We start from the raw sequence: 26,250 nt of genomic DNA, 5'->3' as shown, positions 1-26,250 counted from the left end.
AGGTAAATGTTGCTGTTATTATGTAACACATCCGTTATAATAAATCCGTTTTAATTATTATTATTATTATAAAATCATTTATTTATTTAAAAGTCGGTTCTATTTCAATCGCTTTACCCATAAATACTTGATTTACTTTTAACATATAAACAGTTTACATCTCTATTCAACAAATATTTTTCATTAATCTACTTCTGATGATACATAATGTATTACAATCGTGTTTTTACATTAATTGTATTCACCTGCAATGGTGTCTTCCAGACATTTTTAGTTTTTTGATTAATGATTTACTGATAAATCTTCCCTATGTTTTAACTTGTTATATTTTAATTATTGTATTCTCTTTTCGCTTGTCCTTACGTTATTTGTGTTCCTTTTGTTATTATTGTTAATTAATACATATTTAATGAGCATTGTTAAAGGAAGCCTGAGATCACATATTTGAATTGCCAACAACTTTCTCTCTGTAATTGTTGTGCAGACGTATGATTATAAAGAGCATGAACCTTAAAATAACACTTAAAGGTGTATTATTGTATATTCGTGCGGTGGGGACAACCTGGAGAGTGTTCCTGCTCGGCCTGCGGCTGTTCTGGGAGGAGTCCCACATACCTGGCAACACCGGACGGGCGCTTTGTTAACACTTCATTGAGCCAAGATGGCAGATTTCGATGAGCTCAGCAATGAAGAGAAGGTATTACTTTATAAATTAATTGTATTATTATTCTTTTAACCTTAGTGTTTGTCTGGGATAATACCAAAGCTTTATGCAAGGCTCACGTTGTAGCATGAATTGCAAACGGGCCGTATTAGGCGTGTGCTGGTGGAGCTAGCTAAACCGAGGCAGTGTTTGACAGTTCAGAGTTGTATGTTGTTCCTGTGCACAAACGCACAAGTTAGCTAACTTATATGGCTGTCTTTACTTAAAAAGTAACATATGAGTACGGGCTGAGCTTGAGTTTAGAATATTTAAAAAAGCTAATGCTAAGATGTAAGGAAGTCGAGCTACTTCCTGCATTTACAGTAAGGATAATGAGTGCATCGGCAGACTAACACCACCCACACCCAGTTCACTATAACTTCATGCAGCTGCTTATACTGGTCTCGCCGACATCAGAAGTTATAGTTAGTGTATCGAGTTGGTTGAGTTTGCAAGTATTATGTATTTAGCTTGGGACTTTTGCACTCAGTTCATGGGACAGACGCAGTTTTCCTGCAGTGTTATTGGGGCTTGCAGCGACTGGCTGCCTCAAGCTGCTACATGTTGAAAAGTAATGCTCTGCATTCCTACAGCTGATGGAGCTGCTAGGGGCTTACCCCTCCCAACACTGCTACAGTGACCCCTTTAAATACATTTAAAGAAGTCAGTGCAATAAGTGTTGGGAATTCCCCTTTCTGAATTTTAATGGACATATCATTTTTATTTAAATGTATAAAACTACTTTTGAATATAGTATCCGATGTTTATGTTGTATTATTAGGCTGATTTATTGTAGTGTATTTTAACTTGGTCTGTATATTTCTCATTGTGATGTCCTGCCTTGCTAACACACTGCTGCTGTAATAAAATAATGTCCATATTTGGGATAAATGAAGAACGGGAAATCTAATACTTCTGATAGCATCTTAATCAGACATAAGCTCAGATTGTTTTACTGCTTGTCTGTGCCTTGGAGGCCTTTCTAGGCACTGAATGGAGCCACTATTCAGGAGTGTGCTGGAACTAGGTTACTCATTGTTATGCCCCTCTGGCCTTTCAGCTGGACAGGCCATTTGTAGGTCACGGCCAGCTGCTGCCTGGGGGCTCAATAACCCTGTCTGTCTGACAGACGCCATCACTGGCAAAGCCCCTCTATAATGTGGCAGGGACATTAAAAACTGAAAAAAGCTGCCAGAAATGATTAATGAATTACAACTTCTCTCTTGAGAGTAAACCTCGCTTCCACATTTGTATATGCTGCCTTGATTGTTAAACTCAGTCCCTTTTTGAGTATTACCTTATGGAGCACTACCTGCAACAACTTCTACACCCTGCAGCTTTGACACCACATGCTTACACTTGCATTCTGGATGCTAAGAAAAGCCCTTGGGCGTCATTCACTGCTCGCCATCTAAGGAGTGGCCAAAATAAAGTGAACAAGCCCGCTGCCAAGAAAGTGATCAGACAGCTCTCTGCTTCTCTCTAGTGGCTGCCTGCGTGTCTTCATTTTGCATGAATACAATACATTGGCTAGATAAAAAAAAAAAAAATCTGCAAATGTGGCTTATGATTAAAGAAAGTTCTTATTCTGCTCTACCACAGCTTGTTTAGGCATGAAGGGAACTGCCTCCATATTTTATACACTTTGTTTGTGATATTGCGATGCCTCCTACTATTTTCAAATATAATGACAAGTTATGTATTTCTAGGTCCGTATTTCGGCTAACTTTGTGATGCACGCTCCTCCTGGAGAGTTCAACGAAGTTTTCAATGGTGAGAGTCTTTCTGATTGGCATGTGTAGGGCAACCTGAATTTAACACTGGAAAACAATCGAACAATTTGTGAACGTGTTTACCATCTTAATTCTTTCTTTACAGATGTGCGAATACTGCTCAACAATGATAACCTTCTCAGAGAGGGCGCGGCTCAGTAAGTTTCATATTCTTTTTTTTAAAGTTGTAAGAAAATGATATTCTGGATGTGCATTGAACTTATGGTTGTATTCTTTCTTTTTCTTGAATCAGCGCCTTTGCCCAGTACAACATGGATCAGTTCACCCTTGCTAAAATTGAAGGATATGAAGATCAGGCAAGCTTATTAGTGGAATGTCATCATTATTTTACGTTATTAAGCCAATTCCTGCGTTAACAGGTGGAGTAATGGCAGGTTTCTCTGACCCATAAAGGTCCTGATAACGGAGCATGGAGACCTGGGTAATGGCCGCTTCTTTGACCCTCACAACAAGATTTCCTTCAAGTTTGACCACCTGAGAAAGGAAGCCAGCGAGCCCCAGCCGCATGAGGGCGAGTCGGGCCTCAGGTCCTGGAGAGACGCCTGCGATTCTGCTCTCAGGGCCTACGTCAAGGAGCACTACCTCAGTGGAGTTTGCACCGTAAGCTTTCCCAGACTGCACTGCAGCCATGTGTATCGTCGCTCACAATGAATCACTCATCCTGTGTTATCTGCCTCAGGTTTATGGGAAAACAATCGATGGCCAGCAGACCATTATCGCTTGTATCGAGGGCCATCAATTTGAGCCTAAAAACTTCTGGTAAGTTGATAGAGGATAATGATTTGAAATTCAATGTATTCACTTAATCAATTATGTTAAAGTGTAAAGGCAGTGAAGTTTTAGATGTGTTTGGCATTGTTTTTTTGGTGAACTGTTTCCTTTTCTCTGTCTCCAGGAACGGCCGCTGCCGGTCTGAATGGAGGTTCAGTGTCTCGCAATCTACAGCTCAGGTGGTTGGAGTCTTGAAAATACAGGTAGGTGGAGAAATGTTTAGGTGTAGTATGAGTTTAGCTGTGAAGTTGGTTCTGTTTCACTTTAGTGTGCATGTCTTCTGTCTTTATTTCCAGGTACATTATTATGAGGATGGAAATGTACAGCTGGTCAGCCATAAAGATGTACAGGAAGCACTGACCGTGTCTGTAAGTAGGACATAATGAAATCGACCTATTGGAATATATCATAGTGCTTTATGTTGAAGTGTGTTTTAAGTTGTTTATTTAAACAACACGTCTCTTTTGGCAGAATGAGAGCCAGACTGCAAAGGAGCTTGTGAAAATTATTGAGGATGCAGAGAATGAATACCAGGTATGTGGAGGTTAAAGAGACTTTCTAAGCACAAATGTAATAGTACTAATACTCTTTTTCAAGAGCATATAATCCTGTGAAACAAATATTCCTTGTGCAAGTGTTATCTTTGAATGAGCCTTTCCTATTCACACAGAGAGCAGATCCTATGTCCTTATACAGTAGGAAACAGGTTCCCGGTTCATTTCCCTTAAAGCTGCTCAGTCGCCCATGAAGCAAAGGCTATTTGTGCATTTAACAACTTTAAGGAACCATTGATTTAAATTAGGGCTATTCCAGTGTTCCTAATGGAGAGTGTACCTGAACAAATCACATCATTTTCTTCCCTAATGTAAGTCTATGGGAAAAGCTATTTTTGGGCCCTGGTATCATGTTACCAAAGTGGTATTTTCAAGTTGTTTTGGTCGTTGTGATAGTTGGCTCCAAAGCAAAACTCGTCTGGGAGGGCTTCCACAGAGTCCATGATGTTGCACCAGCATATATTGTTGTATCCCAGAACAGGCAAAGTAAAGATGAGCTTATTGGATGCGATTCCAATAAGTCCTATACACTCCTCATTTGAGAATAAGATGAGTTGCCCTCATATGTGTCAACATTGCCCTGCATACTGAACAAGACATAAAAGACTCATTTGATTCAGAATGCTGCTTCTACATTTCCAAGCACTACCACAAAAGTCAAATATGCAATTTGAATCATTATCAAAATCAGATTTTCAGACCAACATGCCTAAAATAAAACGTTAGATCTCGAGGAATTTGAATGAATAGTACTAGCAGTAGATTTAACAAACACATACAGAGTACAAAGCTGTTTCATAGCAAATATACACATTCAAATTTTCACATTAAATGCAACACAAACAAACATTTTAAACAATTTACATTACAAATTACATAGGTTCTGTTTTGTTTAGAACATGTTCAATTGACTGTCACTGGTAGATGCCATCCTGGTACAACGTGTGCTTATCTGTGTTGTGTTTCAGGTGGCCATCAGTGAGAACTATCAGACCATGTCGGACACCACCTTCAAAGCCTTACGCAGACAGCTCCCAGTCACCCGCACCAAGATCGACTGGAACAAGATTCTCAGCTACAAGATTGGCAAGGAAATGCAGAATGCTTAGAGGACAGACGCTGTTTGGGTGGCGACAAACGAACGAGAAGAAGCTGATGCTCGTGCAAAGATGTGTGACGCACCGTAACGTACTGTATGTCCTGCTAAAAGAGACATTTGTTTGGGGTCTTTACAGAACAAATAAAGCCTTCAGTGACACTGTGAATGCTTGGGTCATTCCTTGCTGTTCAAATTCTTAGTCTCATGGTAAACAAACATAGTTTCTGATCCCTCAGTGCTTCATAATGGACTCGCATCCTCCCACAACCCCTCGACTATCCTGTAGCAACTAATTAACCCTCTCTATATAACAAAACTGATATTCTTTAAGAGCTTCCAATACCCCCTATAGTTTTTTATTAACAGAAGGCAAATACTGTATGCAATTTGATTTATTAGCAGAGACACTTAACATCACCAAGTGATTTGGTTTAGTCTAATGTGTTTATATGTATGCATCTCTCTGGACGCAGGGTTGTAGCCAAAGCATCAACTTTCTTTGCCCATTTCCCTACTATATTCCCTCTTGAAGTTCTTTCTCTCGTCATAGATTTTGAAAGCCATTTTTGGTTGTAACCCCTCTATACTCCCCTGGAATGATAAAAGTATTGGTGTCCTCCAGCCAGCGGTTTGCCTTTAGCTTTTGCTATATTTTTTATACAATCATTGTACATTTATTATTCATGAAATAAAAGTATGATCTTCAAGCAATGTTGATCATTTGTGTGTTACATCTTGTGTTGAGTTTCTTTTACAGCGCCTGGGCACTATATGCTTTATTCTGGGAATCTTTTTTGACTACATTTGATTGCTCGAGTCTAGGAAAACAACTGAATAAATTAAATTACATCTAGTATCCCCCAATCAAACAGCCTGACAACAAACCATAATTTAGTGGAATACATTTTGCATTATATAAAAATAATGCAGCCTGTTTTCTTAACCAAATATTTGGTGCTTGCTGATTTTCCTTGGTTTAGCAAACTCATTATGTTTAAGTGGTGTAAAATCATTTTTCTAAATAAAAAGTTAGCCTTTGCTCTAAATAGGTGTCTGTGTGTGTTGAAAATAATTGTAGTGCAGAATGCCACGTTTTCAAATATGTAGATGTACTGCTCTTTGGTATTGTCATACAGTTTATGGTCATGACGTAATTGCACTACATATTTGGGTTTTGAATTGCCATACTAAAGGGCTACATAGCCTACTAATCAAATGCGAAATGACACATTGCATATCCTTTGGCTTGATATTTCAAAAAGTATCACTCACTCAACAGCTTAATCCATTAAATGTATAATGACTGACTACAGCCAAAGTGTATTTTAGTATTGTGAAAACATTATATTATGTAATCGATGGGAACGCCCATTTCACATGACTCCGCACGCGGCTGTGAGCCTAGGGAGTGTCATCAAAAACATGAGGATGTGTACTCCTCAAATAAGGTCGTAACGGAATTTTAAAAAATCATCTATAACTTATGAGGCATATGTAGGTGGTGGAGTTTACACTGAAGCTATTTGTGTAGACTATTGTTTTTTTTTAGTCGCTCTGGTGTCTTCGTTTTTTCTCTGTAAGACAATTGCAGACGCTCTCTTCCGGTTTCCGTTCCGGAGACCGTTCACCAGCTTGAATTTTGCGGTAAACTGCGTTAAGTATTTGATAAATGTATCATTTTATCGCCATTTAACCCAAAAAATGAACCAGAAATCGAGGCCCGGTTTAACTAATGTTTCCTTCAGACATGCGCAAAAGTGCCGCAAAGTGTAACATGTGGAAATGTTGTGCGCATTTCAACCAACAGCTACAGTGATACTTGGGTTGATAGTTGAACTTCCTCATTGTGATTCAGCCCTCAGACAGCAGCGGCCTGTAGCTCACCAACATGTCTCGTAAACAGTCGCTTAAATCCGGGCAGGACTTTATTGCATTTCTGGGAGACAGAATATCCAATAGTATCTCTAAAGAGGAACTTCGGGCAATCTACTACGCTGAATTTAAGGGCAGGTAAGCTGGAAAATCAGCATGTGTCACATGCAGTTGTTGGACTTGGCTGTTATGATACCCCTGTTGTGTTTGTATTGTCACAGGAAAGGATTTAAAGACCCCAGCTTTTCCTCTGTTGTCTACGCCCTAGTGAAGTCCAACAAAGCCATCTTAAAACAGGAGAAAATCTATTTAAATGTCAAACCTCAGGTAAGATGAGCCGTCATTTCACTAGTGCAAAGTGTCCCCACTAGCTATCACCTGCAAAATTTCCAGACATGTAAAGTAACTAAGTACATTTTCTCAAATATTTTACTTAAGTACAATTTTGAGAGACATGTAATTAAAACTAGCTGCACCTTTACCAACTTTGCTAAACACATTGAGGCATCAATAATTATAATCAACAAATTAACATATTATTCTTAAATGGGCTACTTTGCATAATGAGTACTTTTACTTTTGTACTTTAAGTATTTTTTGACGATAATACTTTTGTACTTTTACTTGAGTAATATTTTGATTGTATGACTTTTACTTGTAACAGAGTATTCCTTCACTCTGGTACTTCTACTTCTTTTTGTCTTCTTTAGATCTGAGTACTTCTCCCACCTCTGAAAATGTCATTAGAAAATGATGTTGGAGAGATGTTTATGCGTTTTGCATGTCTTTGCCAAGGGGAACATTGTCTTATAATCTGCATGTGCTCCTGCTGTGAGAAAACAAGACTGGATATGTTTTATTTATTTATTAAATACAGAATTAAAATGAAGACACAACCACTATTTTGAATCCCTGCTGTAGGTTCCAGTGCACTGTGACCAGCCAAGGAGGCCCCGGGCCCCTCAGTCGCCCCACACCCCTAGCTCTGGCTCCAAGAAGAAGACCGCGAAGACACTTTCACCCTCCTCTGCCCCCTCTACCCCGGTGACCCCGGTACTCACTCCAAAGAAAAAGCTGGCAGCGGAAATCCTGCGCAAGTTAAAGCTGAACAGGTATGTGCCTTATCACCTACAGTATAATGTTGTCATTATACTGTAGGTGCAAGGTGTAAGCCTCCGTGCTTACCCCAGGTTTTTACATGTGCATCCATTATATTACTTTTCAAAATAAAACTCTTCACATGAGATCACATCCAGCTTAACCCATGCATTAATAGATTCAGTTGAGGTCATCATTAGGATATAACGGGGTGTTGAGCATTACTAATGTTTATTTTATTATCTTTGCTTTGCCATTTTCTTAATGTCTTTCATTTTTATAAAGCACTTTGAATTGTCTTGTGTTGAAAGGTGCTGTATAAATAAACTTGCCTTGCCTTACTAAATTAAGAAAGTAACTGGAGAAGCAGAGGGGTTGACAGTCCATGATAGGTGTGGAAGGGGTCTTACATTATGCATGTGGCTTTGTCAAGGTCAAGGTTGAACTCTATTGTCATTAGGAATGCACATCAGCATATATTCGGACTGTGGCTGCGAGGAAGTGCGGTCGCCTCTGAACCAGACATAATAATAATAATAATGCATTTTATTTATATAGCGCTTTTCACGACTCAAAGACGCTCAAAGACATGTAGTATGTAAACACTTTGAGGGGTCGCAAAGACTGGATAAAGCGCTACACAAGTACAGTCCATTTAACATTCAGTCTGAGTGTGCTTATTTAATCACAATTGAAAAACAACTCCCATACAAAAGCACCAAATACCAACGACCACATGCAAAGAAAGTGCTGTGTATAGCAGGTAAAGGAAGCAGGTATTTTCGGATTAGTAATGATGACAATGTAAAGCACATTGCAAAATATGCTCTGCTAAATTCTCAAGTTGAGGGGTTAAAAATAGCTAATCATTTCTAGAAGCATCTAATCACAATGTAATCACAATGCACACACAGAATTCGTAGAAAATACTCAAATATAAAAAGAGCAGTATAATAGGGCAAAATATATAATCGTAGCAGTAAAGGGATAATGGTTAACAAATGTATATTTAAAAGAAAGATGTACAGTTACACCAATTTGTGACGATTCCAGTCACTTTTTTACTGTAGAACTTGGTACAGGTACTTTGACTTTTTAAGTTTCTTTAAGATGTACAGCCATTGCTTAGCCATCTTTATCAGAAGGGATATGTGCTTTCCCCTGACTCATCTGTTGTATCTTTGTTTTCACTGGTTGAAACCATAGGTTGAAACTAGTTCTGCTTACCACCTTGTAGCGTTTTATTATCACTTCAGGGCAGTTGCTCCTTGTCCTTTCCCACAAGGAGTTACAAGGTTCACTTGTTCTCCGATATAATGTGTCACAACTTTTTCCGCAGTGTTAGTCACTGCAGAATTACTGTGAGATATCGAACCCCTTTGCTTGGTTTTATAACTTTTTACCTTATTAACAATACATATAAAGACATTTTGTTTGAAGGACTCATTTCAGATTTCAACCACAACGGTTAAATTGCCTATAGGAGTGAATCTAAGAGTGAATAATTGTCTTTGCATATGTTTCATCCCTGTGATAGACTTTCTAGTGGTAGATTGTGGATTAAGGGTTAGGGCACCAAGCATGAACTGCTGTTTCCATCTTGCCTGTGACCTTTGTATCTTTTCGACCCCCTCTCTCCTTTTCCCTCATTTCCTGTCGTATCTCCACTGATGGCTATCAAATAGTTCTAAAAAGCTAGGCAGATTATCATCCAAAAATGTAATAAAACTCTTGAAACCCCCAAGAGAAATAATGGAATTCAGACCCAATTCTCCACCCAATGTTAACATTTTTCACAATTTCAATGAAACTCAATTAAATGTTTTTACTGTCATTCATCTCATATTTGACAGTTTATGGAGACAAAAAACAAGGGGAGATAAAGAGTTTTGACCTAGATCCATGACCAGAAATGAATGGTAAAAGTTTGACTTTTTTGTGGTTATAAGTTTTACAGATGTGTACCCTGACCAGGTCTTTCTCTCTGTCTCACAGGAAAAAGATGACAGCTGACAAGGGCGGCATTCAAATCACCTCAGACCCTGCTGCGATCGGCGGAAAGGTCCAGTTCACTGTGGAGCGTCTGAAGGAGTTGTTCCTCATCAGGTTTCACATCGCAAACAAGGGCACACACTGTGTCAACTTCAACTTCTACACTGCCCTGCACAATATGCACTGTTTCACTTTGGAGGACGAGAGGAGGGTGACCAGAGCTTGTCCCCTCTTCCTCTCTCCAGGTGACACTTCTAACACTCCTCCTCTCTGTTGTCATTAACAAAAAACACACTGAGGTGGAGGTCAGTGATGCTCACAGCTCCTACTCTGCTTCCTTTCTTTCACAGGAGAAAGCTATGAGGTTTTGGTTCGTTACACACTGAAACACTATGGATTTTTCCCCACCACGATGTACTTTGAGTTCTGCGCAGATCTGCCGGGAGCCGTGCCCTTTTGCATCGTGAGGGATATGGAAGCTGCAGCCAGGACCCCGCTGGCTGTGGAGCTGGGGCCTGTGTCTCCTTACAAACCATACAAGGTGGTCTCATACAGGCGTGGGGGCAGAATGATAGTGGAGGGAGTTCCACCTGAGAGGTACGTTATTACAAACTAATTGTAAACCAGTTCAAGTCTCAAAATAGAAATGGAGTTTTAAGGCTGGTTATTAAGGAGATAACTATAAATCAGGTACCACAGATTTTCCATATTGTGGGTTTTTTGTGGGTCCAGAGGAAGCAGAAAGTCATGGAACTGACCATTGTCTGATCTAAAATGTTTATGGATTTCAATAAATTATATTAAAGTCAGTATTAAATGGGAATAAACACATTTGCCCATACATTCTGGATTATCAACGTCAACATTTTAAAGATCTTATTTAAATGCTGGCCCCTATTATTTGAAACTTAAAATAATGTAGACTAAAGTGTAACTGATAGAACCAGAAGATGGTTTTACTAATTTAAAATGGAATGAGTACAGATTTATTTTCGCCAGCAGCAAGAAATCCGATATTACAGATTACTGTACACATATTTGATTTGGAAGCTCCTTGTAATTGCAACAGATAGACCCGGAATAGTCCCAGAAACAGTTTTTTATTAATTTATAATGTGTTTGTTTATAATGTGTGTGCTTGTGTTTGTGTTTTGTTCTCTGCAGGCCTGGGGTCCAGCCTTTACAGTCAACATTGAAATTAGGAAACTTTAACTACCCCAAATACCTAAAGGGACTGAGGCTGGAAGACTCTGAGTCTCCATCAACCAAGCAACACCTGTCATTAGCGAAGTGAGAGCATGACCTAATTACCTAAAGCTTCACCAACCCTGTATTTTCTGATCTGAACTCCCTCATGATCACAATGTGTGTCTCTGTGCGTGTTTGCTGTATATCCAGGAGTCTCCTTGACGCTCCCTTAAAGATGAAGAGCTACGCTCATCGATTTCACCTCCTGCTACACCTGGAAGAGGTACAGATGGAGAGGGACATCCAGAACTATGACCTCCACAATCAAACCATGACCCCTGACCAATTAAACAAGAAACTGCTTACACTCAGGGTAAGGAATCCTCACAGTACACTTTTTAAAAAGCAGCAACAACAAGTCTAATTATTATGAGTCTAAAACATTTTCATGATCTAAGATTCTAAGCGATGCCAAGTAGTCTTTATGCTTTCTTTGTATGATTTTCTATTATTTTAATGTTGTTGTCCTCTGAATGCTTGCTGATCTAATGTAAGTTCAGTTTAGGAAATACTTAAGCTCATATTTTATTTGAGAAATGTTTTGTTTGTGTGACATATTACATAGATGGTGAATCTATGTATCTAATTATTAGTAATCATTCCTCCATGTTTGTATGGTTTTGTAGTGATATAGGGGGACTGTGCTTAGGTTATGTGTCTGTTTGCAGTATGTGCTGGATTTTAACAATTAGTTCTGAAACACAGCGTGGCCAAACATTATTTATGTCTTCAACAATAGTGTGCTATTAAGATTTCGGGAAGTCTACAGGTTTGGATCACAACACGTTTTTGACCGTTTTTGTAATTTATTATAAGAATCAAGCATCATGTCTGCAGTGGAATGGACGAGATGCAATTAGGATGGACATCACCTGCCATGATTTAATTTAGTTTAAATAAACCCTTGTTTAAGTTGAACCTGCCTTTTGGGAGTACATTGGGTCTTCACAGAAACTTGGAAATAATTTGAAACGGATCAGAACTGAAAGACTTGCAGACAATGTGGAATGGGAACTTGTTGCAGTGTAAAAAAGGCCATCACATCCAGTGTTTGAAATGAATAAAACATGCATGATGGCCAACGCTGATATTGTTCAACAGGTTCCTGGTGTTGCTGAGAATCGGCCATCTGTACTACGAGGAGACTGTCTGAAGGTGACCAAATGTGGAAACGATGACACTGTGTACAATGGATACGTTCACAGTGTGGAGCTGGATAGTGTGAAGCTGGGCTTCAATAAGAGGTGAGAGCGGCACTACAGATACATGTCCATTTAAAACACAGTGAATGTCTATGAAAATGAATAAAGCATCTAACTCGAACACTCCTCCCACTTTCCACCTGCTTCAGATTGTTGCAGATTTTTTTCCCCAACATGAAGTTCGACGTGGAATTCACCGTCAACCGGTTCTCCTTGAGGCTGCAGCACCGTGCCGTGGACTTGGCAGTAAAGCATAGGCTGGAAGAGGTGCTGTTCCCGTCTGGTGCAGCAGTGGCTACTCTCCCTATGCCTAAACTCAGGTGTGAGGCCTACACACACAAAGTGAATGCTTATAGATCACTAGTTGATGAGTAAGGGATAATGTGTAGCGAGGCGGTCATGCTGATCAAGATCAGTCGGGCTCCTGATCTGCCTGTCGGGTGTTCTTTTCCCCATAATTGATTGATTGATACATTTTATTTCGAACAAGTAAAATAAATAATTACAAAAAACAAAGAAATGTTGCAGTGCATAGTCATGTAAGAGAAAACAAAACAAAGTGACATTTACAACTACAACAGCATTAGCAACATAAACAGTCTAGTAATCTAGTGTTCGAAAAGGAGTGAGAAGAAGTCGCTTCACATTATCCCGCTTATTACAAGGCCAAATTCTCAACAAAGTAACGATATGACTCCCAATATTAATTGAAATGCTTTTATAGATTTAGAAAATATTTGTATTGATTTAAAAAAGTTTTATTGATTTAAAATGACATGCATCCGCTAAGGAAAATAGTGCGTTGTTATCGTTTGAACTACGTAGCAACGGCAGGAAGGCGGAGCTTTTTGATTACAGATTTGAAAACATCGTTGCTTGTTTTAAAAGTAGCACAATTCATTATGTTAAACCTTGGAAAGTATCTAGATATCCCTGCCCTAATGCCAAAGTAACTGGCAACTGAATATGTTTGCCCTTCGATGTCTATGTCTGGACCGTTGCGTATAAAGGACCGCAGCTCCGTGTTGCCCCGTTACTTCTCCGCTGTTTTCTTATCCCTCTCGTCTTTTTATTTTCTTCGCTGGGGACTCATCAGCCACTAACCATTCATCCAAATTACTGTGCTCTCCAAATATATTAAAATCAATATTAAAATCCTCCATGTTGCTGTCAGACGGGAGACAACAGAAAACTAAAGACAAGCAAACAGTTAGAAAAGCAAACTGCATGCAGTTTGCTTTTCTTTCTGCAGATGTGAGCGTCCTTAACAACGGTCAATAAATCCTTGACAGCGGTCTGTACTACTGGATTAACAACTTGTCACGTGTTCTGAATTGACCAATCAGAATCGAGTATTCAACTAAGCCATGTAATAAGATAAGATAACATAACCCTTTACTAACCCCCAGAGGGAAATTCAGGTGTCGGATCAGCAACAGCAATAAGAGCGAAACACAGGACAGGAAAAAAGTAAGAGTTCAAAAGTTTAAAAAGAGAGTAGCTGACTCTACATTACATTACATGTTACTTGTTAGACGCTTTTTCCAAAGCGACTTACATACTCAACACTGTGGACAAATAGTCTAGCAGGAAGGGCCCTCAGATTTTGAGATACCCCTACCCGAGGTAGAACAAATGACAACAATGATTTTTCTTATCTTTAGGGTCTCCCATTAATGAAATTGATTGTTGTCAAATTTTATTTTGGGGGAAAAAATGTTTTTTTGGTTGTTCTTTAGAACTACCCCAATCCCTGAAAAAGAGCCAAATTAGACCAGGCCGAATATGGGCAAGGTGACAAGAAAGCGATAACTAGAGAATGATCACTCTTTTCCTCTTCACATTTGCTGAGGTATGAACCAGGTGGCTGTCCTACATCTCCAAATAGTCAGACAATGATTTAACTAAAGAAATACTGAATTATAGTCCTGTAAACTTAGCTTTAGTTTAGACGGAAATTGTACTTTTTGGTTATAGGAACATAGGACTCAATCACTTCTCTCATTTATCAGAAAAACTGAATTGTCTAGGGTGCTATTGAACACTAACCAGTAGTTGTATGGAAATATCTGGTACAGTTCTATTGCAAATGAGATTTCTTTAGACATAGGCCAACCTCTTCTCTGATACAGTCAAACTCCGAATGGGGGAGAAGTGGCACAATAGCCTATACTGTAAGTTAAGAATGCTCACTCTGATGGTCATTATATTTGCAGAGGGAAATACCAGGTGGCTGAACTACATCCCCAAATAGTCAGAATAAGAGTAACCCAATAAAATAAAGTGTATTAGTTCTAAATTGCAAGCCTCTAAAACATAGGTGTAAATATTACAGGTTTTATTGAAACTGGAACTTTAATTCAAAGTACAGTATACAATTCATCAAATAATTCTGTGAGAGGTCAAGTATATAGATACTAGAATATAATGTTAAATGTCAGGTTCCTCAGAGACGTCAGGGGACACATTTTGACATTCTGCACAGCAGGTGCAGGGGAAGTACAGGGAAGGCCAACAGAGAGGCACTGGCACTTTCCACTCTCTCCACACTTTGCATCTTTGCAATACAAGTGAGTAATGTCTCTCACTTCTGTAGGTGATGGGGTTTTGTAAATAGCACTGGTTGAATGGCCCCATCTCTGACAATCCACCCCCTGCCAACAGGACTCCATAACAAGGGTTTGGGTTCGGCCTGTGACGCCATATCGCTGTCTGAAACATTGCTCTTTACATGTTGTTGAAATGCATCCTCTGTTGGCGGCAGATTTTCCGAGGCTGCATCTGTTGTTGATGCAATTATGAACCTCAGTTCATCCAAGTTTGTGCACATCAGTCCAATTTCCTTTTTATTTTTTTCATATAGCAGAAGCGCAAATTCTCTTGCGACTGGGCCAGATCTTTGAGCTCGCTGAGATGGGTCTTGAGTTTGGTGAATGCTGTTGTCTTTCCTATTCTTTACAAACTACGTGTTGTGCCACATCCAGTGAGTGCATGACATGCTGGTAGTTAGACATGTAGTTGTCGCCCAGCTTCAGGACCATCTCCAACAAAACAGCCTCTTTGAGAATTTCCAGTCCGGTTTCCGTTCCACCCACAGCACTGAAACAGCTCTGGTCAGGGTCACAAACAACCTGCTGAAGGCGGCTGACACTGGATCCCCATCTCTCCTTATCCTCCTGGATCTGACTGCAGCATTCGACACTGTCGGCCATAACATCCTCCTTCAGCGCCTCAAACACACCATCGGACTCTCTGACTCCGCCCTGAGCTGGTTCCAGTCCTGCCTTTCTGGAAGAACAGAGTGCGTCTCCTTGGGAGGTGCGAGGTCCCAGACACACCCTGTCACCTGTGGTGTGCTTCAAGGGTCGGTCCTCGGGCCCACTCTGTTCATCCTGTACACTCTGCCCCTTGGCCGTGTCATTAGCCAGCATGGAATATCATTCCATTGCTAACCTGATGACCCACAGCTATATATAAAGACATGCATCCTCACTGTCACCATCATTATCACCGTTCCCATTAACATCCTTTAACACCTGCATTGAGGAGATAAAGACTTGGATGCAACAAAACTTCCTGCAGCTAAATAGCTCCAAAACAGAGGCTATTTTAGTTGGCACACCAAACCAGGTCCAGTCATCCCCCATAACCCACATCACCTTTTCTGGCCAAAACATACCCCTCTCCACATCAGTTACCAACCTGGGTGTAAGATTTGACCGACATCTGACCTTTGACACCCACATCAAACACCTGTGCAAAACCTCCTACTACCACCTCAGGAACATTGCAAAACTCCTGTCAGATGCTGAAGAACTGGTCCATGCCTTCGTTTCCTCAAAGCTTGACTATTGTAATGCTCTCCTCATCGGGACTCCTAGCGGGAGCCTTCAGAAGCTCCAATACGTACATAACAGTGCCGCTAGGATCCTGATGAGGGGGAGAAAGTACAACCACATCACACCCATCCTTCATTCCCTCCACTGGCTTCCTGTCTCATTCAGGATTGAATACAAGATCTCACTGCTTGCCCATCAGTGCATCCACGGGAATGCTCCTTCATACCTAAAATAACTACTCGCATCACAAACCTCTACACGTAACCTCCGTTCCACAACAAACCATCTGCTTCGCCCCCACCAGGACCAAACTCTGCACAATGGGGGATCGGGCTTTCTGTGCAGCTGCTCCTCGCCTGTCGAATTCCCTCCCAGACCACCTGAGGACTCCACAGACCACTGAAGCCTTTAAGAAAGGCCTAAAAACCTTTCTTTTAAAAAAAGCCTTTGATTAAACTTTTGTTTGTTTCTTATGCCTCCTGTAGCACTTTGGGATTGCTTTTAGCAATGAAAGGCGCTTTACAAATACAATTTTTTATTATTATTATTATTATTATTATGTATTTTCTCACGTATGGTGTTGATGGGGACATATCTCTCTCTCATTCCATGGCCTGCATGCATGTACACTAGAGATGAACCAAACATGTATTTGCTTGCATAATATATGAGCAGTACTTCCACACCTGTGTCATCAGACCTCACAATGATGCGGGAATATGACTCTGCAAGATGTATGGCATTGAGCACCATCCTTGTGTCTGCCTCCTCCTGATCACTGTATACTACTGTGATGTCAACTGCTGAAACATGCAAGCCATGGAATGAGAGAGAGATATGTCCCCATCAACACCACATGTGAGAAAAATTGGAAAAGACATGTCTAACTGTCTACCAGCATGTCGTGCACTCACTGGCTGTGGCACAACAAGTAGTTTGTACAGAATAGGAAAGACAATCAGCATCAGCAGGTCGTTTGTGACCCTGACCAGAGCTGTTTCAGTGCTGTGGGCGGAACGGAAACCGGACTGGAAATTCTCAAAGAGGCCGTTTAGTTGGAGATGGTCCTGAAGCTGGGCGACAACTACAATGATGTCTACCAGCATGTCATGCACTCACTGGCTGTGGCACAACAATTAGTTTGTACAGAATAGGAAAGACAACAGCATTCACCAAACTCAAGACCCATCTCAGCGAGCTCAAAGATCTGGCCCATTTTGGACTCTCTGCCAGCTTGGAAGAGACTTTGCCAGTCGCAAGAGAATTTGCGCTTCTGCTATATGGAAAAAAGGAAATTGGACTGATGTGCACAAACTTGGATGAACTGAGGTTCATAATTGCATCAACAACAGATGCAGCCTCGGAAAATCTGCCGCCAACAGAGGATGCATTTCAACAACATGTAAAGAGCAATGTTTCAGACAGCGATATGGCATCACAGCCCGAGCCCAAACCCTTATTATGGAGTCCTGTTGGCAGGGGGTGGATTGTCAGAGATGGGGCCATTCAACCAGTGCTATTTACAAAACCCCATCACCTACAGAAGTGAGAGACATTACTCACTTGTATTGCAAAGATGCAAAGTGTGGAGAGAGTGGAAAGTGCCAGTGCCTCTCTGTTCGCCTTCCCTGTACTTCCCCTGCACCTGCTGTGCAGAATGTCAAAATGTGTCCCCTGACGTCTCTGAGGAACCTGACATTTAACATTATATTCTAGTATCTATATACTTGACCTCTCACAGAATTATTTGATGAATTGTATACTGTACTTTGAATTAAAGTTCCAGTTTCAATAAAACCTGTAATATTTACACCTATGTTTTAGAGGCTTGCAATTTAGAACTAATACACTTTATTTTATTGGGTTACTCTTATTCTGACTATTTGGGGATGTAGTTCAGCCACCTGGTATTTCCCTCTGCAAATATAATGACCATCAGAGTGAGCATTCTTAACTTACAGTATAGGCTATTGTGCCACTTCTCTCCCATTCGGAGTTTGACTGTATCAGAGAAGAGGTAGGCCTATGTCTAAAGAAATCTCATTTGCAATAGAACTGTACCAGATATTTCCATACAACTACTGGTTAGTGTTCAATTGCACCCTACACAATTCAGTAATGGTATATTTTTTAGGGATTTCTGTTTTTCTGATAAATGAGAGAAAAGTGATTGAGTCCTATGTTCCTATCACCAAAAAGTACAATTTCCGTCTAAACTAAAGCTAAGTTTACAGGACTATAATTCAGTATTTCTTTAGTTAAATCATTGTCTGACTATTTGGTGATGTAGGACAGCTACCTGGTTCATACCTCAGCAAATCTGACGAGGAAAAGAGTGGCCTTTCTCAAGTTATGGGCTTTCTTGTCACCTTTCCCATATTCGGCCTGGTCTAATTTGGCTCTTTTTCAGGGATTGGGGTAGTTCTAAAGAACAACCCAAAAAACATTTTTTCCCCAAAAATAAAATTTGACAACAATCAATTTCATTAACGGGAGACCCTAAAGATAAGAAAAATCATTGTTGTGATTTGTTCTACCTCAGGTAGGGGTATCTCAAAATCTAAAGCCTTTTTTGAGGACTTGCTGCTGGACTAAATCCCCACAGGAGCAATTTGGGGTGAAGTGTCTTGCCCAGGGACACAACGACATGCTTACTGCAGTGGGGTTTGAACCTGCGCCCCACTGATCCGATCACCAACGCACTACCCACTACGCAACACGCCTACATGTATACAGGAATGAATTAACATAATCTATCATAATGTATAAATATATTTACATGGCTTTGTGTGAGCCCAAAGGAGGTAGATTCAATATCATGTATGTACCATAGACTGTATGGTACAGATACATAGACCTAAGCACCTTAAAGTGCAGTATCTCATGTTCTTATAGAAGCTTAAACTGTCTGCTTTTTGTGATAAGAGTGCATAAACTCCAAATGATGAGTGAGTGCTCAGCAGCCTTCACCTCAGCTCTCTCTGGGCACTAATTCACTCTATCGCACCAACAGGCTGTTATTTGGTTTAATGCTGTGAACTTGCCTGGATTAGATATGGGTCATATATGGAGGATTATGTTTGTGACAAAGTTCACATCCGGTTCTGTAACGACCGTGTATTGTCTGATTATACATATACAAATGACATTTTCGTCTACATTTATATATATTTTTTTTTATTCAACATTCTCACATGACTCTCCAGTATGTTCAACCGTCAGCTGGAGAACAACCCGGAGCAACATGCTGCCGTCCAGCGCATCGTGGCCGGGTCGTCAAAGCCCGCCCCTCATCTTGTGTTTGGGCCCCCTGGAACTGGAAAGACAATCACTCTGGTTGAAGCTATGCATCAGGTATTCGTTGTTGAAAGTGTGACATAACTAGACTGATTAAACCCTCAAAACTGAATCAGCCTCTCATTAAATCCAATGGTGGGATAGTTTTGACTGTTTCATGGACGAAAAGAGATGACATACCGTTGGAAGTGTTGGATATTTTGATGGCCAATCTTTCTTATTTTCGAATAAACCTAACAAATAATCAAGAAATTTATAATTTATAACAAAATGGTTAGTGGCAGGTCTTATACAAACACAGTATCATGATACAGATTTCTGTGATTTTCTGAGCCCCTCTTATTTGTTTAAAGAGGTTATTTTTGTTGAAAAATTGGTGATGTTGACTATTTCCACCTGCCATCCCATTTTAACAACATAAGAATCAGAAATGTGTGAACAGTTGCCTAGGAGACACCATTGTGAGTCATATCTGTTCAAAACAACCACAAAATCCTAAGGAACCAGATATCATTTTCAACTTTTCTTACATTTATGAATACGCATGTAGAAGTTGCATACTTAATCATAAATATATAATTTTGCAGAGGGACAGTTTGACTATGACAGGTCAAATTAAATAACGATCTGGTTTCATTTTTGATTGAAGTGCTGAATCTAACGATGATTTCCAATATTTATTAGTCTGCTTAAATATTTTATAGAATACATTTTTGGTTTTCTAAAATGCAAGAAAACTGACTTCTATAAATGTCTTGTATTTTCATTGAAAACCCAAAGATATTCAGTTGAAAAAGAGAAAAGCAAGAAATCCAACCAATTCATTTAGAAAAAAATCGACTAATTGTTGCAGCTCCAGTTGCTTCAAGGACATTCAATTTGCTACTTAATCTGACACTGTTGTTGTTTTTTATTATCAGCAAAGCATAAAAATAACTTAATTCAAAGAGATGAATTAGACTTTTCTCACGTCGACAGGTCAGCAAGGCAGACCCATTATCCAGAATCCTGGCCTGTGCCCCTTCAAACAGCGCAGGGGACCTCCTCTGTGAGAGACTGATGGTCCACATGGACCCTCATCGCATCTACCGCATGTACGCCAGCAGCCGAAACCCCAGAACTGTCCCCGCCGACCTGCTGGTGAGCATCAGCTGGCATTATTTCATCCACAAGATAATCGGTTACTGGCCATGAATCAGCTCTTATTGGGGATAACATCTCTACCAACAGATTTGAGCTTCGATAGCCTGTGATTCAGCACACTCATTTGTTACCATACTATATGTATGTAGGGCCCATAATATGTTTAGGTTTGAAAAATGTAAACATTGAAATATGTTCACATAGCACAGTGATTCCTCATTGCAGTTGCTACATCCACATGTTGGTGACATTAGTAACCAAAGTTAAGAACATATTATTTTCTGCATATAGTCAAAAGCATTGTTGTATAAGTGTTGCCTTTTTACCCTCTTGTGTAGATCAATAATAAACAAATAGAAGAGTCTGAAATTAACAGGTATCATTCATTCCTCTGCTTTTCATTTAAGGATGGTTGGATGGAAAATGGTTACATAAATAACCTTTCATTTTCTTCATTCTTACGCGTCCTCTTGTCTCAATTTTCTTCCAGAAATATTGTAACTGGGACAAGAGAGAAGATAAGTTTGTGTTTCCAGAGAAAAAAACTCTGATGAAATACACGATCATTGTTACGACTCTGGTCACAGCTGGCAGGTAGGTGGCTTTTCAAATTGAGTCATTATTCAATGTAGGACTCAATGGCATCAATCTTTAATGTTACACACTTTAAGGCACTTGCTTATTGCTAGTTTAACATTTCTGATGTGTGTTTCTGTCTTGAGACTGGTGTCTGGGGAATTACCTGTGGACCATTTTACCCACATCTTTCTGGATGAAGGAGGCCAGGCAGTGGAGCCGGAGTGCGTCGTTGCCATCGCAGGTAAATGTTGAGGATCTGAAGTATAAGATAAGATGTTCTTTATTAATCCCAATTTGGGAAAACTATTTTGTTGCAGCAGCATAAAACAAAACAAGGCATTGCACATAATAACAAATTAAAAGAGTAAAATAAACAATTCTAAAATAGAAATAGAAATAAACTAGCATTAGAGAGCAAGACAAATATACAGATGACCGTGAAGATAACAAATCCATAAACTGACAAATAAAAACACTATTGAAGGGGCCAATTTTCTGTTAACACAATAAACACAACACAATACAAGCAGGATATTATGTACAGCAAGTGTGCATGGAATGGAATATTCAATTAAATATAAATATAAAATGTACAGTGTGAATGTTATGAGTATATTATAACAAGAATTTGGTTTTGGCGAAACACTTTTTTTGAAGTCCTACACTAACTATTTTATTTGTATTGTTTTGGTGAGGTTAGAAGACATGGATGTCAACATGTCTGTCACACTGTAAAGAAAACAGAGTATGCTTCCTTGGAATAATGTCTTATAATTGAAGAGAGAAGTGGAAGAGACACTAAACAGATTTCTCCTCAGTCATCGTACAGAACTTGATCCAGATTTCCCTCCCTCTCTTAATCACTGCCAACAACAGGCGATTGCCGCAGTTCATCAGTCCAGAGACAGGAATAGGAAAGTAAGGAATTTAGAGGACAGATTTTCTTTGTAGCTCTGCATCCACCGGCCAGGTTTCTGTAAATGTACGGAGTGTGTGCATTGATTGTTGAATTAATATAAATGTAAACATTGTGAAATGCTCTACCCAGAAGTCTGGAATACTCTACACATCTCAAGAGTATATATGTGATGGAAACTTCTGAAGCAATGGAGACAAGACTCAGAGAGACATGCGGAGAGCAGGAACTTTGATGGCAAACACTGACGGTTTATTTTGGAGCTTCGGCTCAAAAGACATGTGCTGCTGCCACGAGTTGACACAACGGATGCCAAACCAATTCTGAAGGTCTCTACCCCAGACCCATGTATTTAGCTGGTTCTGAGAGAATAATCAACATTGTGCTTACCAAGATAATGCACTATAACACCTCTATCAGCTGACGCCAACTGGCAGGAATAGGGAGACAAAACACTGAGAGCACCGCTGCCCAAGGTTGCAGGTGCTCATTGTAAAAACTGGGTCAAAGTTATGGACCTAGGAAAATATTTCCCCAACAGTTTATTGATGTACATTTTAAAGATGTATCCACATGTTGCACTGTTTTATTAAATGAAGTCTTACTGTATGATTAAAGGTTAGTGTAAGTTTGTAGAAGCATCACCAGTAGTGAAAGGGATTCATTTAGTAACTGTCTGATCTCTCAGGTCTGCTCGATCCAGAGAAGGGTCAGCTGGTGCTGGCCGGAGATCCAAAGCAGCTGGGACCAATCCTCCGATCTAAAATGGCAGTGCAGCATGGACTCGGTGAGACGAGGGGGATTACATTACATTATTTTGTCTTGATGTATTCTTTTAGCACACTCCAATAGTAGTTAATGCCATGTTTTTACTGCTAAAAGTGTAAGAATACACGATTCAAGGATATAAATGTAATGATATTAATAATATGTAATATTCTCCAGGGCTTTCTCTGCTGGAGAGACTGATGAGACACAACACTTTGTATCAGAAGAGTACAGACTCTGGGCACTTTGACACCCGCTTTGTGACCAAACTGCTACGAAACTACCGGTGTGTTTTTTAGTTTTTACCTCCATTTTGCTTTTTATAGTTTTGATGAACGCTCTTCAGCTTTCTTGTTTTTCTTTCTTAACTCAGGTCGCATGCTGCCATTCTGAAAGTCCCCAATGAGCTCTTCTATGAGAATGAACTGCAGGTGTTCGCTGACCAGTGGGAGCGCGACATCTACTGCAAATGGGAGCACCTTCCCAAAACGGTGGGGCAGCAAAAGCCTTTTTCTTTATTCTCGGGCCATTTTAATACCAATATGATCTCACAGTGAAGCATTCTGAAGTTAGTTGCAGTGTTTAGATTTAAAATGTCTGCCCACATTACTGACCAACTACAGTTTAGTTATACATACCTTAAAGGGAATCTCCACCATTTTATTTTTAAAAGTCACCCAACTTCCTGAAAGTGCCATAATAATTGGTGTCCTTTTTAATTATAGTTAGACTCATGAGTCATTAACACTCATATAGTTTAAATATATATTATTTACATGGAACACAGAAACCAGCCGGAGACTGTCAGAGAAAAAAGACAACGATCATTACAGCAAATGAGATGTTATTATGGAAAGACATTTTGAAACATAATCGGAACTTTCATTAGAGTATAAGGGAAAAGCTCTGGATTCTTTATTTTCATATTATTATTTTAGTATGGTCGATTTCGGACAAAACTTAAAAAGGACATTGTGTAAACGAAGTACAAATATCTCCAAATAGCCTGTCAACCATGAGGATATTGTGGTAACTGACGTCATGCTGTCATCACTACAGGGTTTCCCGGTGATCTTCCATGGAGTGATTGGGAAAGACGAGAGAGAGGCCAACAGTCCTTCTTTCTTCAACGTGACTGAGATTGAGGTTCTGATGGACTACCTCACCAAGCTGATAGAAACTCAAGGGAAGAAGGGTCTCCCCAAACTCTCTACCAAAGACATTGGCATAATCGCCCCCTACAGGAAACAGGCGAGTCGTTGTGCTGTACTTAAACTGTCTTCAGAGATGCTGTAAAACAGTTCAAGCTATTCATTGCTAACTTTTATCTTACAGGTTGAGAAAATCCAAAAGGCTGTGAAGTCGGTTTCGGCTCTGAAGCGATTGGGTGATCTCAAAGAGCTCAAGGTTAGTAATGCTGCCGTCAGGTCATCTTGTTCGGGGAAGGATGATTGAAAAGGATGCTTATTTAATGTTTATTTTGCACAATACTAATATATAGATATGAAAAAAGTTTTGATCTGACGTGGATATGTTATCTTAGCACTCAGAAGAACAACACCATATAACAATAGAAAGACAGGAAGACTTTTAAAGATTATATTTGTGTACAACAAGTTTAAGAGATAAAATACTTCTGACTAGTCAGTCTGGAGTATGACTCTGAAGACTGAGAGAATCTTACAGGATTGTATACTATGTATCGCACAAAGTAAATATTTAGATGTCATCCTTATGTAGCTGACCTTTAACCATTAGCACAATTGAGCACAAATGATCCAATAATCAGTGAGGCCTACTTCTAAACATCTTTCTCCTTCAATGCACATGTGTTAATGTGTTATTGAATAAATCAGGATTGTGTTCATTTACAAATATGTTACAGTATATGTTTTCCTTGGTGGGTATCAGGTGGGGTCTGTGGAGGAGTTTCAGGGCCAGGAGAGGAAGATCATCATGGTGTCGACAGTCCGCAGCAGCATCAACTATCTCAAGATGGACAAAGACTTCAACATTGGATTCCTGGCAAATGAAAAGGTCTGTTCTATTACTTCCTTCACATATAATGGTAATAAAACAAGAATTATTTTGTATATGGTGCTTCTTTATATATGTATATATCTGCAGAGATTCAACGTGGCACTGACCAGAGCCAGGTCCCTGCTGATAGTCGTGGGAAACCCTGTGATCCTCAACAAGGACCCCACCTGGGAGAAGTAAGGAGAAACAGGCCCAAGTAGCAATGTTGGAGTGCAGAAAGTTGTCTTAAAATTGTGTATCTTTTGCAGTTCCAGACACTGATTTAAGAGCCTTGACATTTAAATGTGACTGTACTTTACACAATTACTTCACCACATGGTCTGTTAAGTAGCTATTCTGGAGTTAAACATCGGATTTTGCTCAGTTTATTATTTTTCATCAAGTTTTACATGTTCAGATTATTTTTCTTGGAGCAATTGAAGGACTTCTGTCCACGTTTGCTCACTTTGTAATTGTTCATGTGCAGGTTTATCAGCTACTGTGTGAAGGAGAAGGGATACACTGGATATCCCTTTGAAGACACAGAAGGGGAGGATGACATTGTGTCCAGACTGGCATCCCTGAAAATCGAAGTGGATTCTGACAGTGAGTACAGCTGTAACCTCAGCCTTATCAGCTGTACTAGTTCCAGCTAATATTACTTCCATAAAGCATTAGGAAAATATTCTGCTTGTGAGAAAATGCAAATGTTGTGTCCTTCAATTGTTGTCGTAGATCCTGAAGAAGAGCTGAGCGCCCTCCAGCAGCATATGGACCCCGAGTGGAAACATGAGCATTGAATTGACAAGGACAAAATAACAATTTGCGGTGCAATCTAATTGCATATAAATGAATTGCAAGTATCAGTATTTCCTTTTTCCTTTCGATGAGCTTCAATCATAACATTGACATGTATTTAGAATATATTCTGCTTATGTACTTTTCTAAGAGCAGTTTGCATATTTTGGTGCATAGAAGCAATGCTGTTTTTTGATGATAATTCCACAGTAAAACCTTTTCAGTGGCTTGAATAAAGCTGCCATTTAACACAGTGTGCTTAGTGGGACCATGGCCGCACAAAAGTAATTCATTTTCTGACAAAAAAAAAAAAGAGCACACTGAAATATGTCTCAGGAATTCGTCACTGTATGTCTTACCGCTGTTTTACACTTAACATGTTAGTGTCCTTTCATTTAATCTGTTTCTTTCTGATCATAGTTATACCCTGAATAAATAAACTGTCATTTCTGAATGATATAGTGTCGTAGACTGTCATTTCATAACCTTTTATTAATCGTCTCCTTCCATTGCATCATACGCTGTGAACCATATCTGAGAATCAAGGAAGGACAAGTCA

The 26,250-nt window shown here is 39.7% G+C and overlaps 2 protein-coding genes across 2 annotated transcripts; both read left to right on the top strand.

Moving 5' to 3' along the window:
* Positions 1–582: 582 nt before the first annotated feature.
* LOC307038970 (F-actin-capping protein subunit alpha-1) lies at positions 583–5,651 on the top strand. Its single transcript, XM_079680646.1, has 10 exons — positions 583–697; positions 2,413–2,476; positions 2,582–2,633; positions 2,729–2,792; positions 2,890–3,096; positions 3,176–3,255; positions 3,392–3,470; positions 3,564–3,635; positions 3,739–3,801; positions 4,790–5,651. The coding sequence occupies exons 1-10, from the start codon at positions 662–664 to the stop codon at positions 4,928–4,930; spliced, it is 858 nt and encodes a 285-aa protein (XP_079536772.1). The 5' UTR covers positions 583–661; the 3' UTR covers positions 4,931–5,651.
* An 808-nt stretch (positions 5,652–6,459) lies between these two features.
* On the top strand, positions 6,460–26,148 carry mov10a (Mov10 RNA helicase a). Its single transcript, XM_079680106.1, has 23 exons — positions 6,460–6,564; positions 6,776–6,930; positions 7,014–7,119; positions 7,714–7,904; positions 9,886–10,127; positions 10,233–10,479; positions 11,047–11,172; positions 11,281–11,443; positions 12,232–12,374; positions 12,482–12,652; positions 19,378–19,525; positions 20,447–20,608; positions 21,102–21,205; positions 21,334–21,431; positions 22,795–22,893; positions 23,052–23,160; positions 23,248–23,365; positions 23,934–24,125; positions 24,210–24,281; positions 24,786–24,911; positions 25,002–25,090; positions 25,381–25,499; positions 25,629–26,148. Exons 2-23 carry the CDS (start codon positions 6,809–6,811, stop codon positions 25,691–25,693), a joined length of 3,012 nt encoding a protein of 1,003 aa, XP_079536232.1. The 5' UTR covers positions 6,460–6,564; positions 6,776–6,808; the 3' UTR covers positions 25,694–26,148.
* Positions 26,149–26,250: the final 102 nt, after the last annotated feature.

Source organism: Notothenia rossii (assembly GCF_949606895.1).
Source record: "Notothenia rossii genome assembly, chromosome: 5".
Classification (NCBI taxonomy): Eukaryota; Metazoa; Chordata; class Actinopteri; order Perciformes; family Nototheniidae; genus Notothenia; species Notothenia rossii.
Note: the sequence above shows the minus strand (reverse complement) of the source record. Positions and strands in the feature narration are given on the sequence as shown.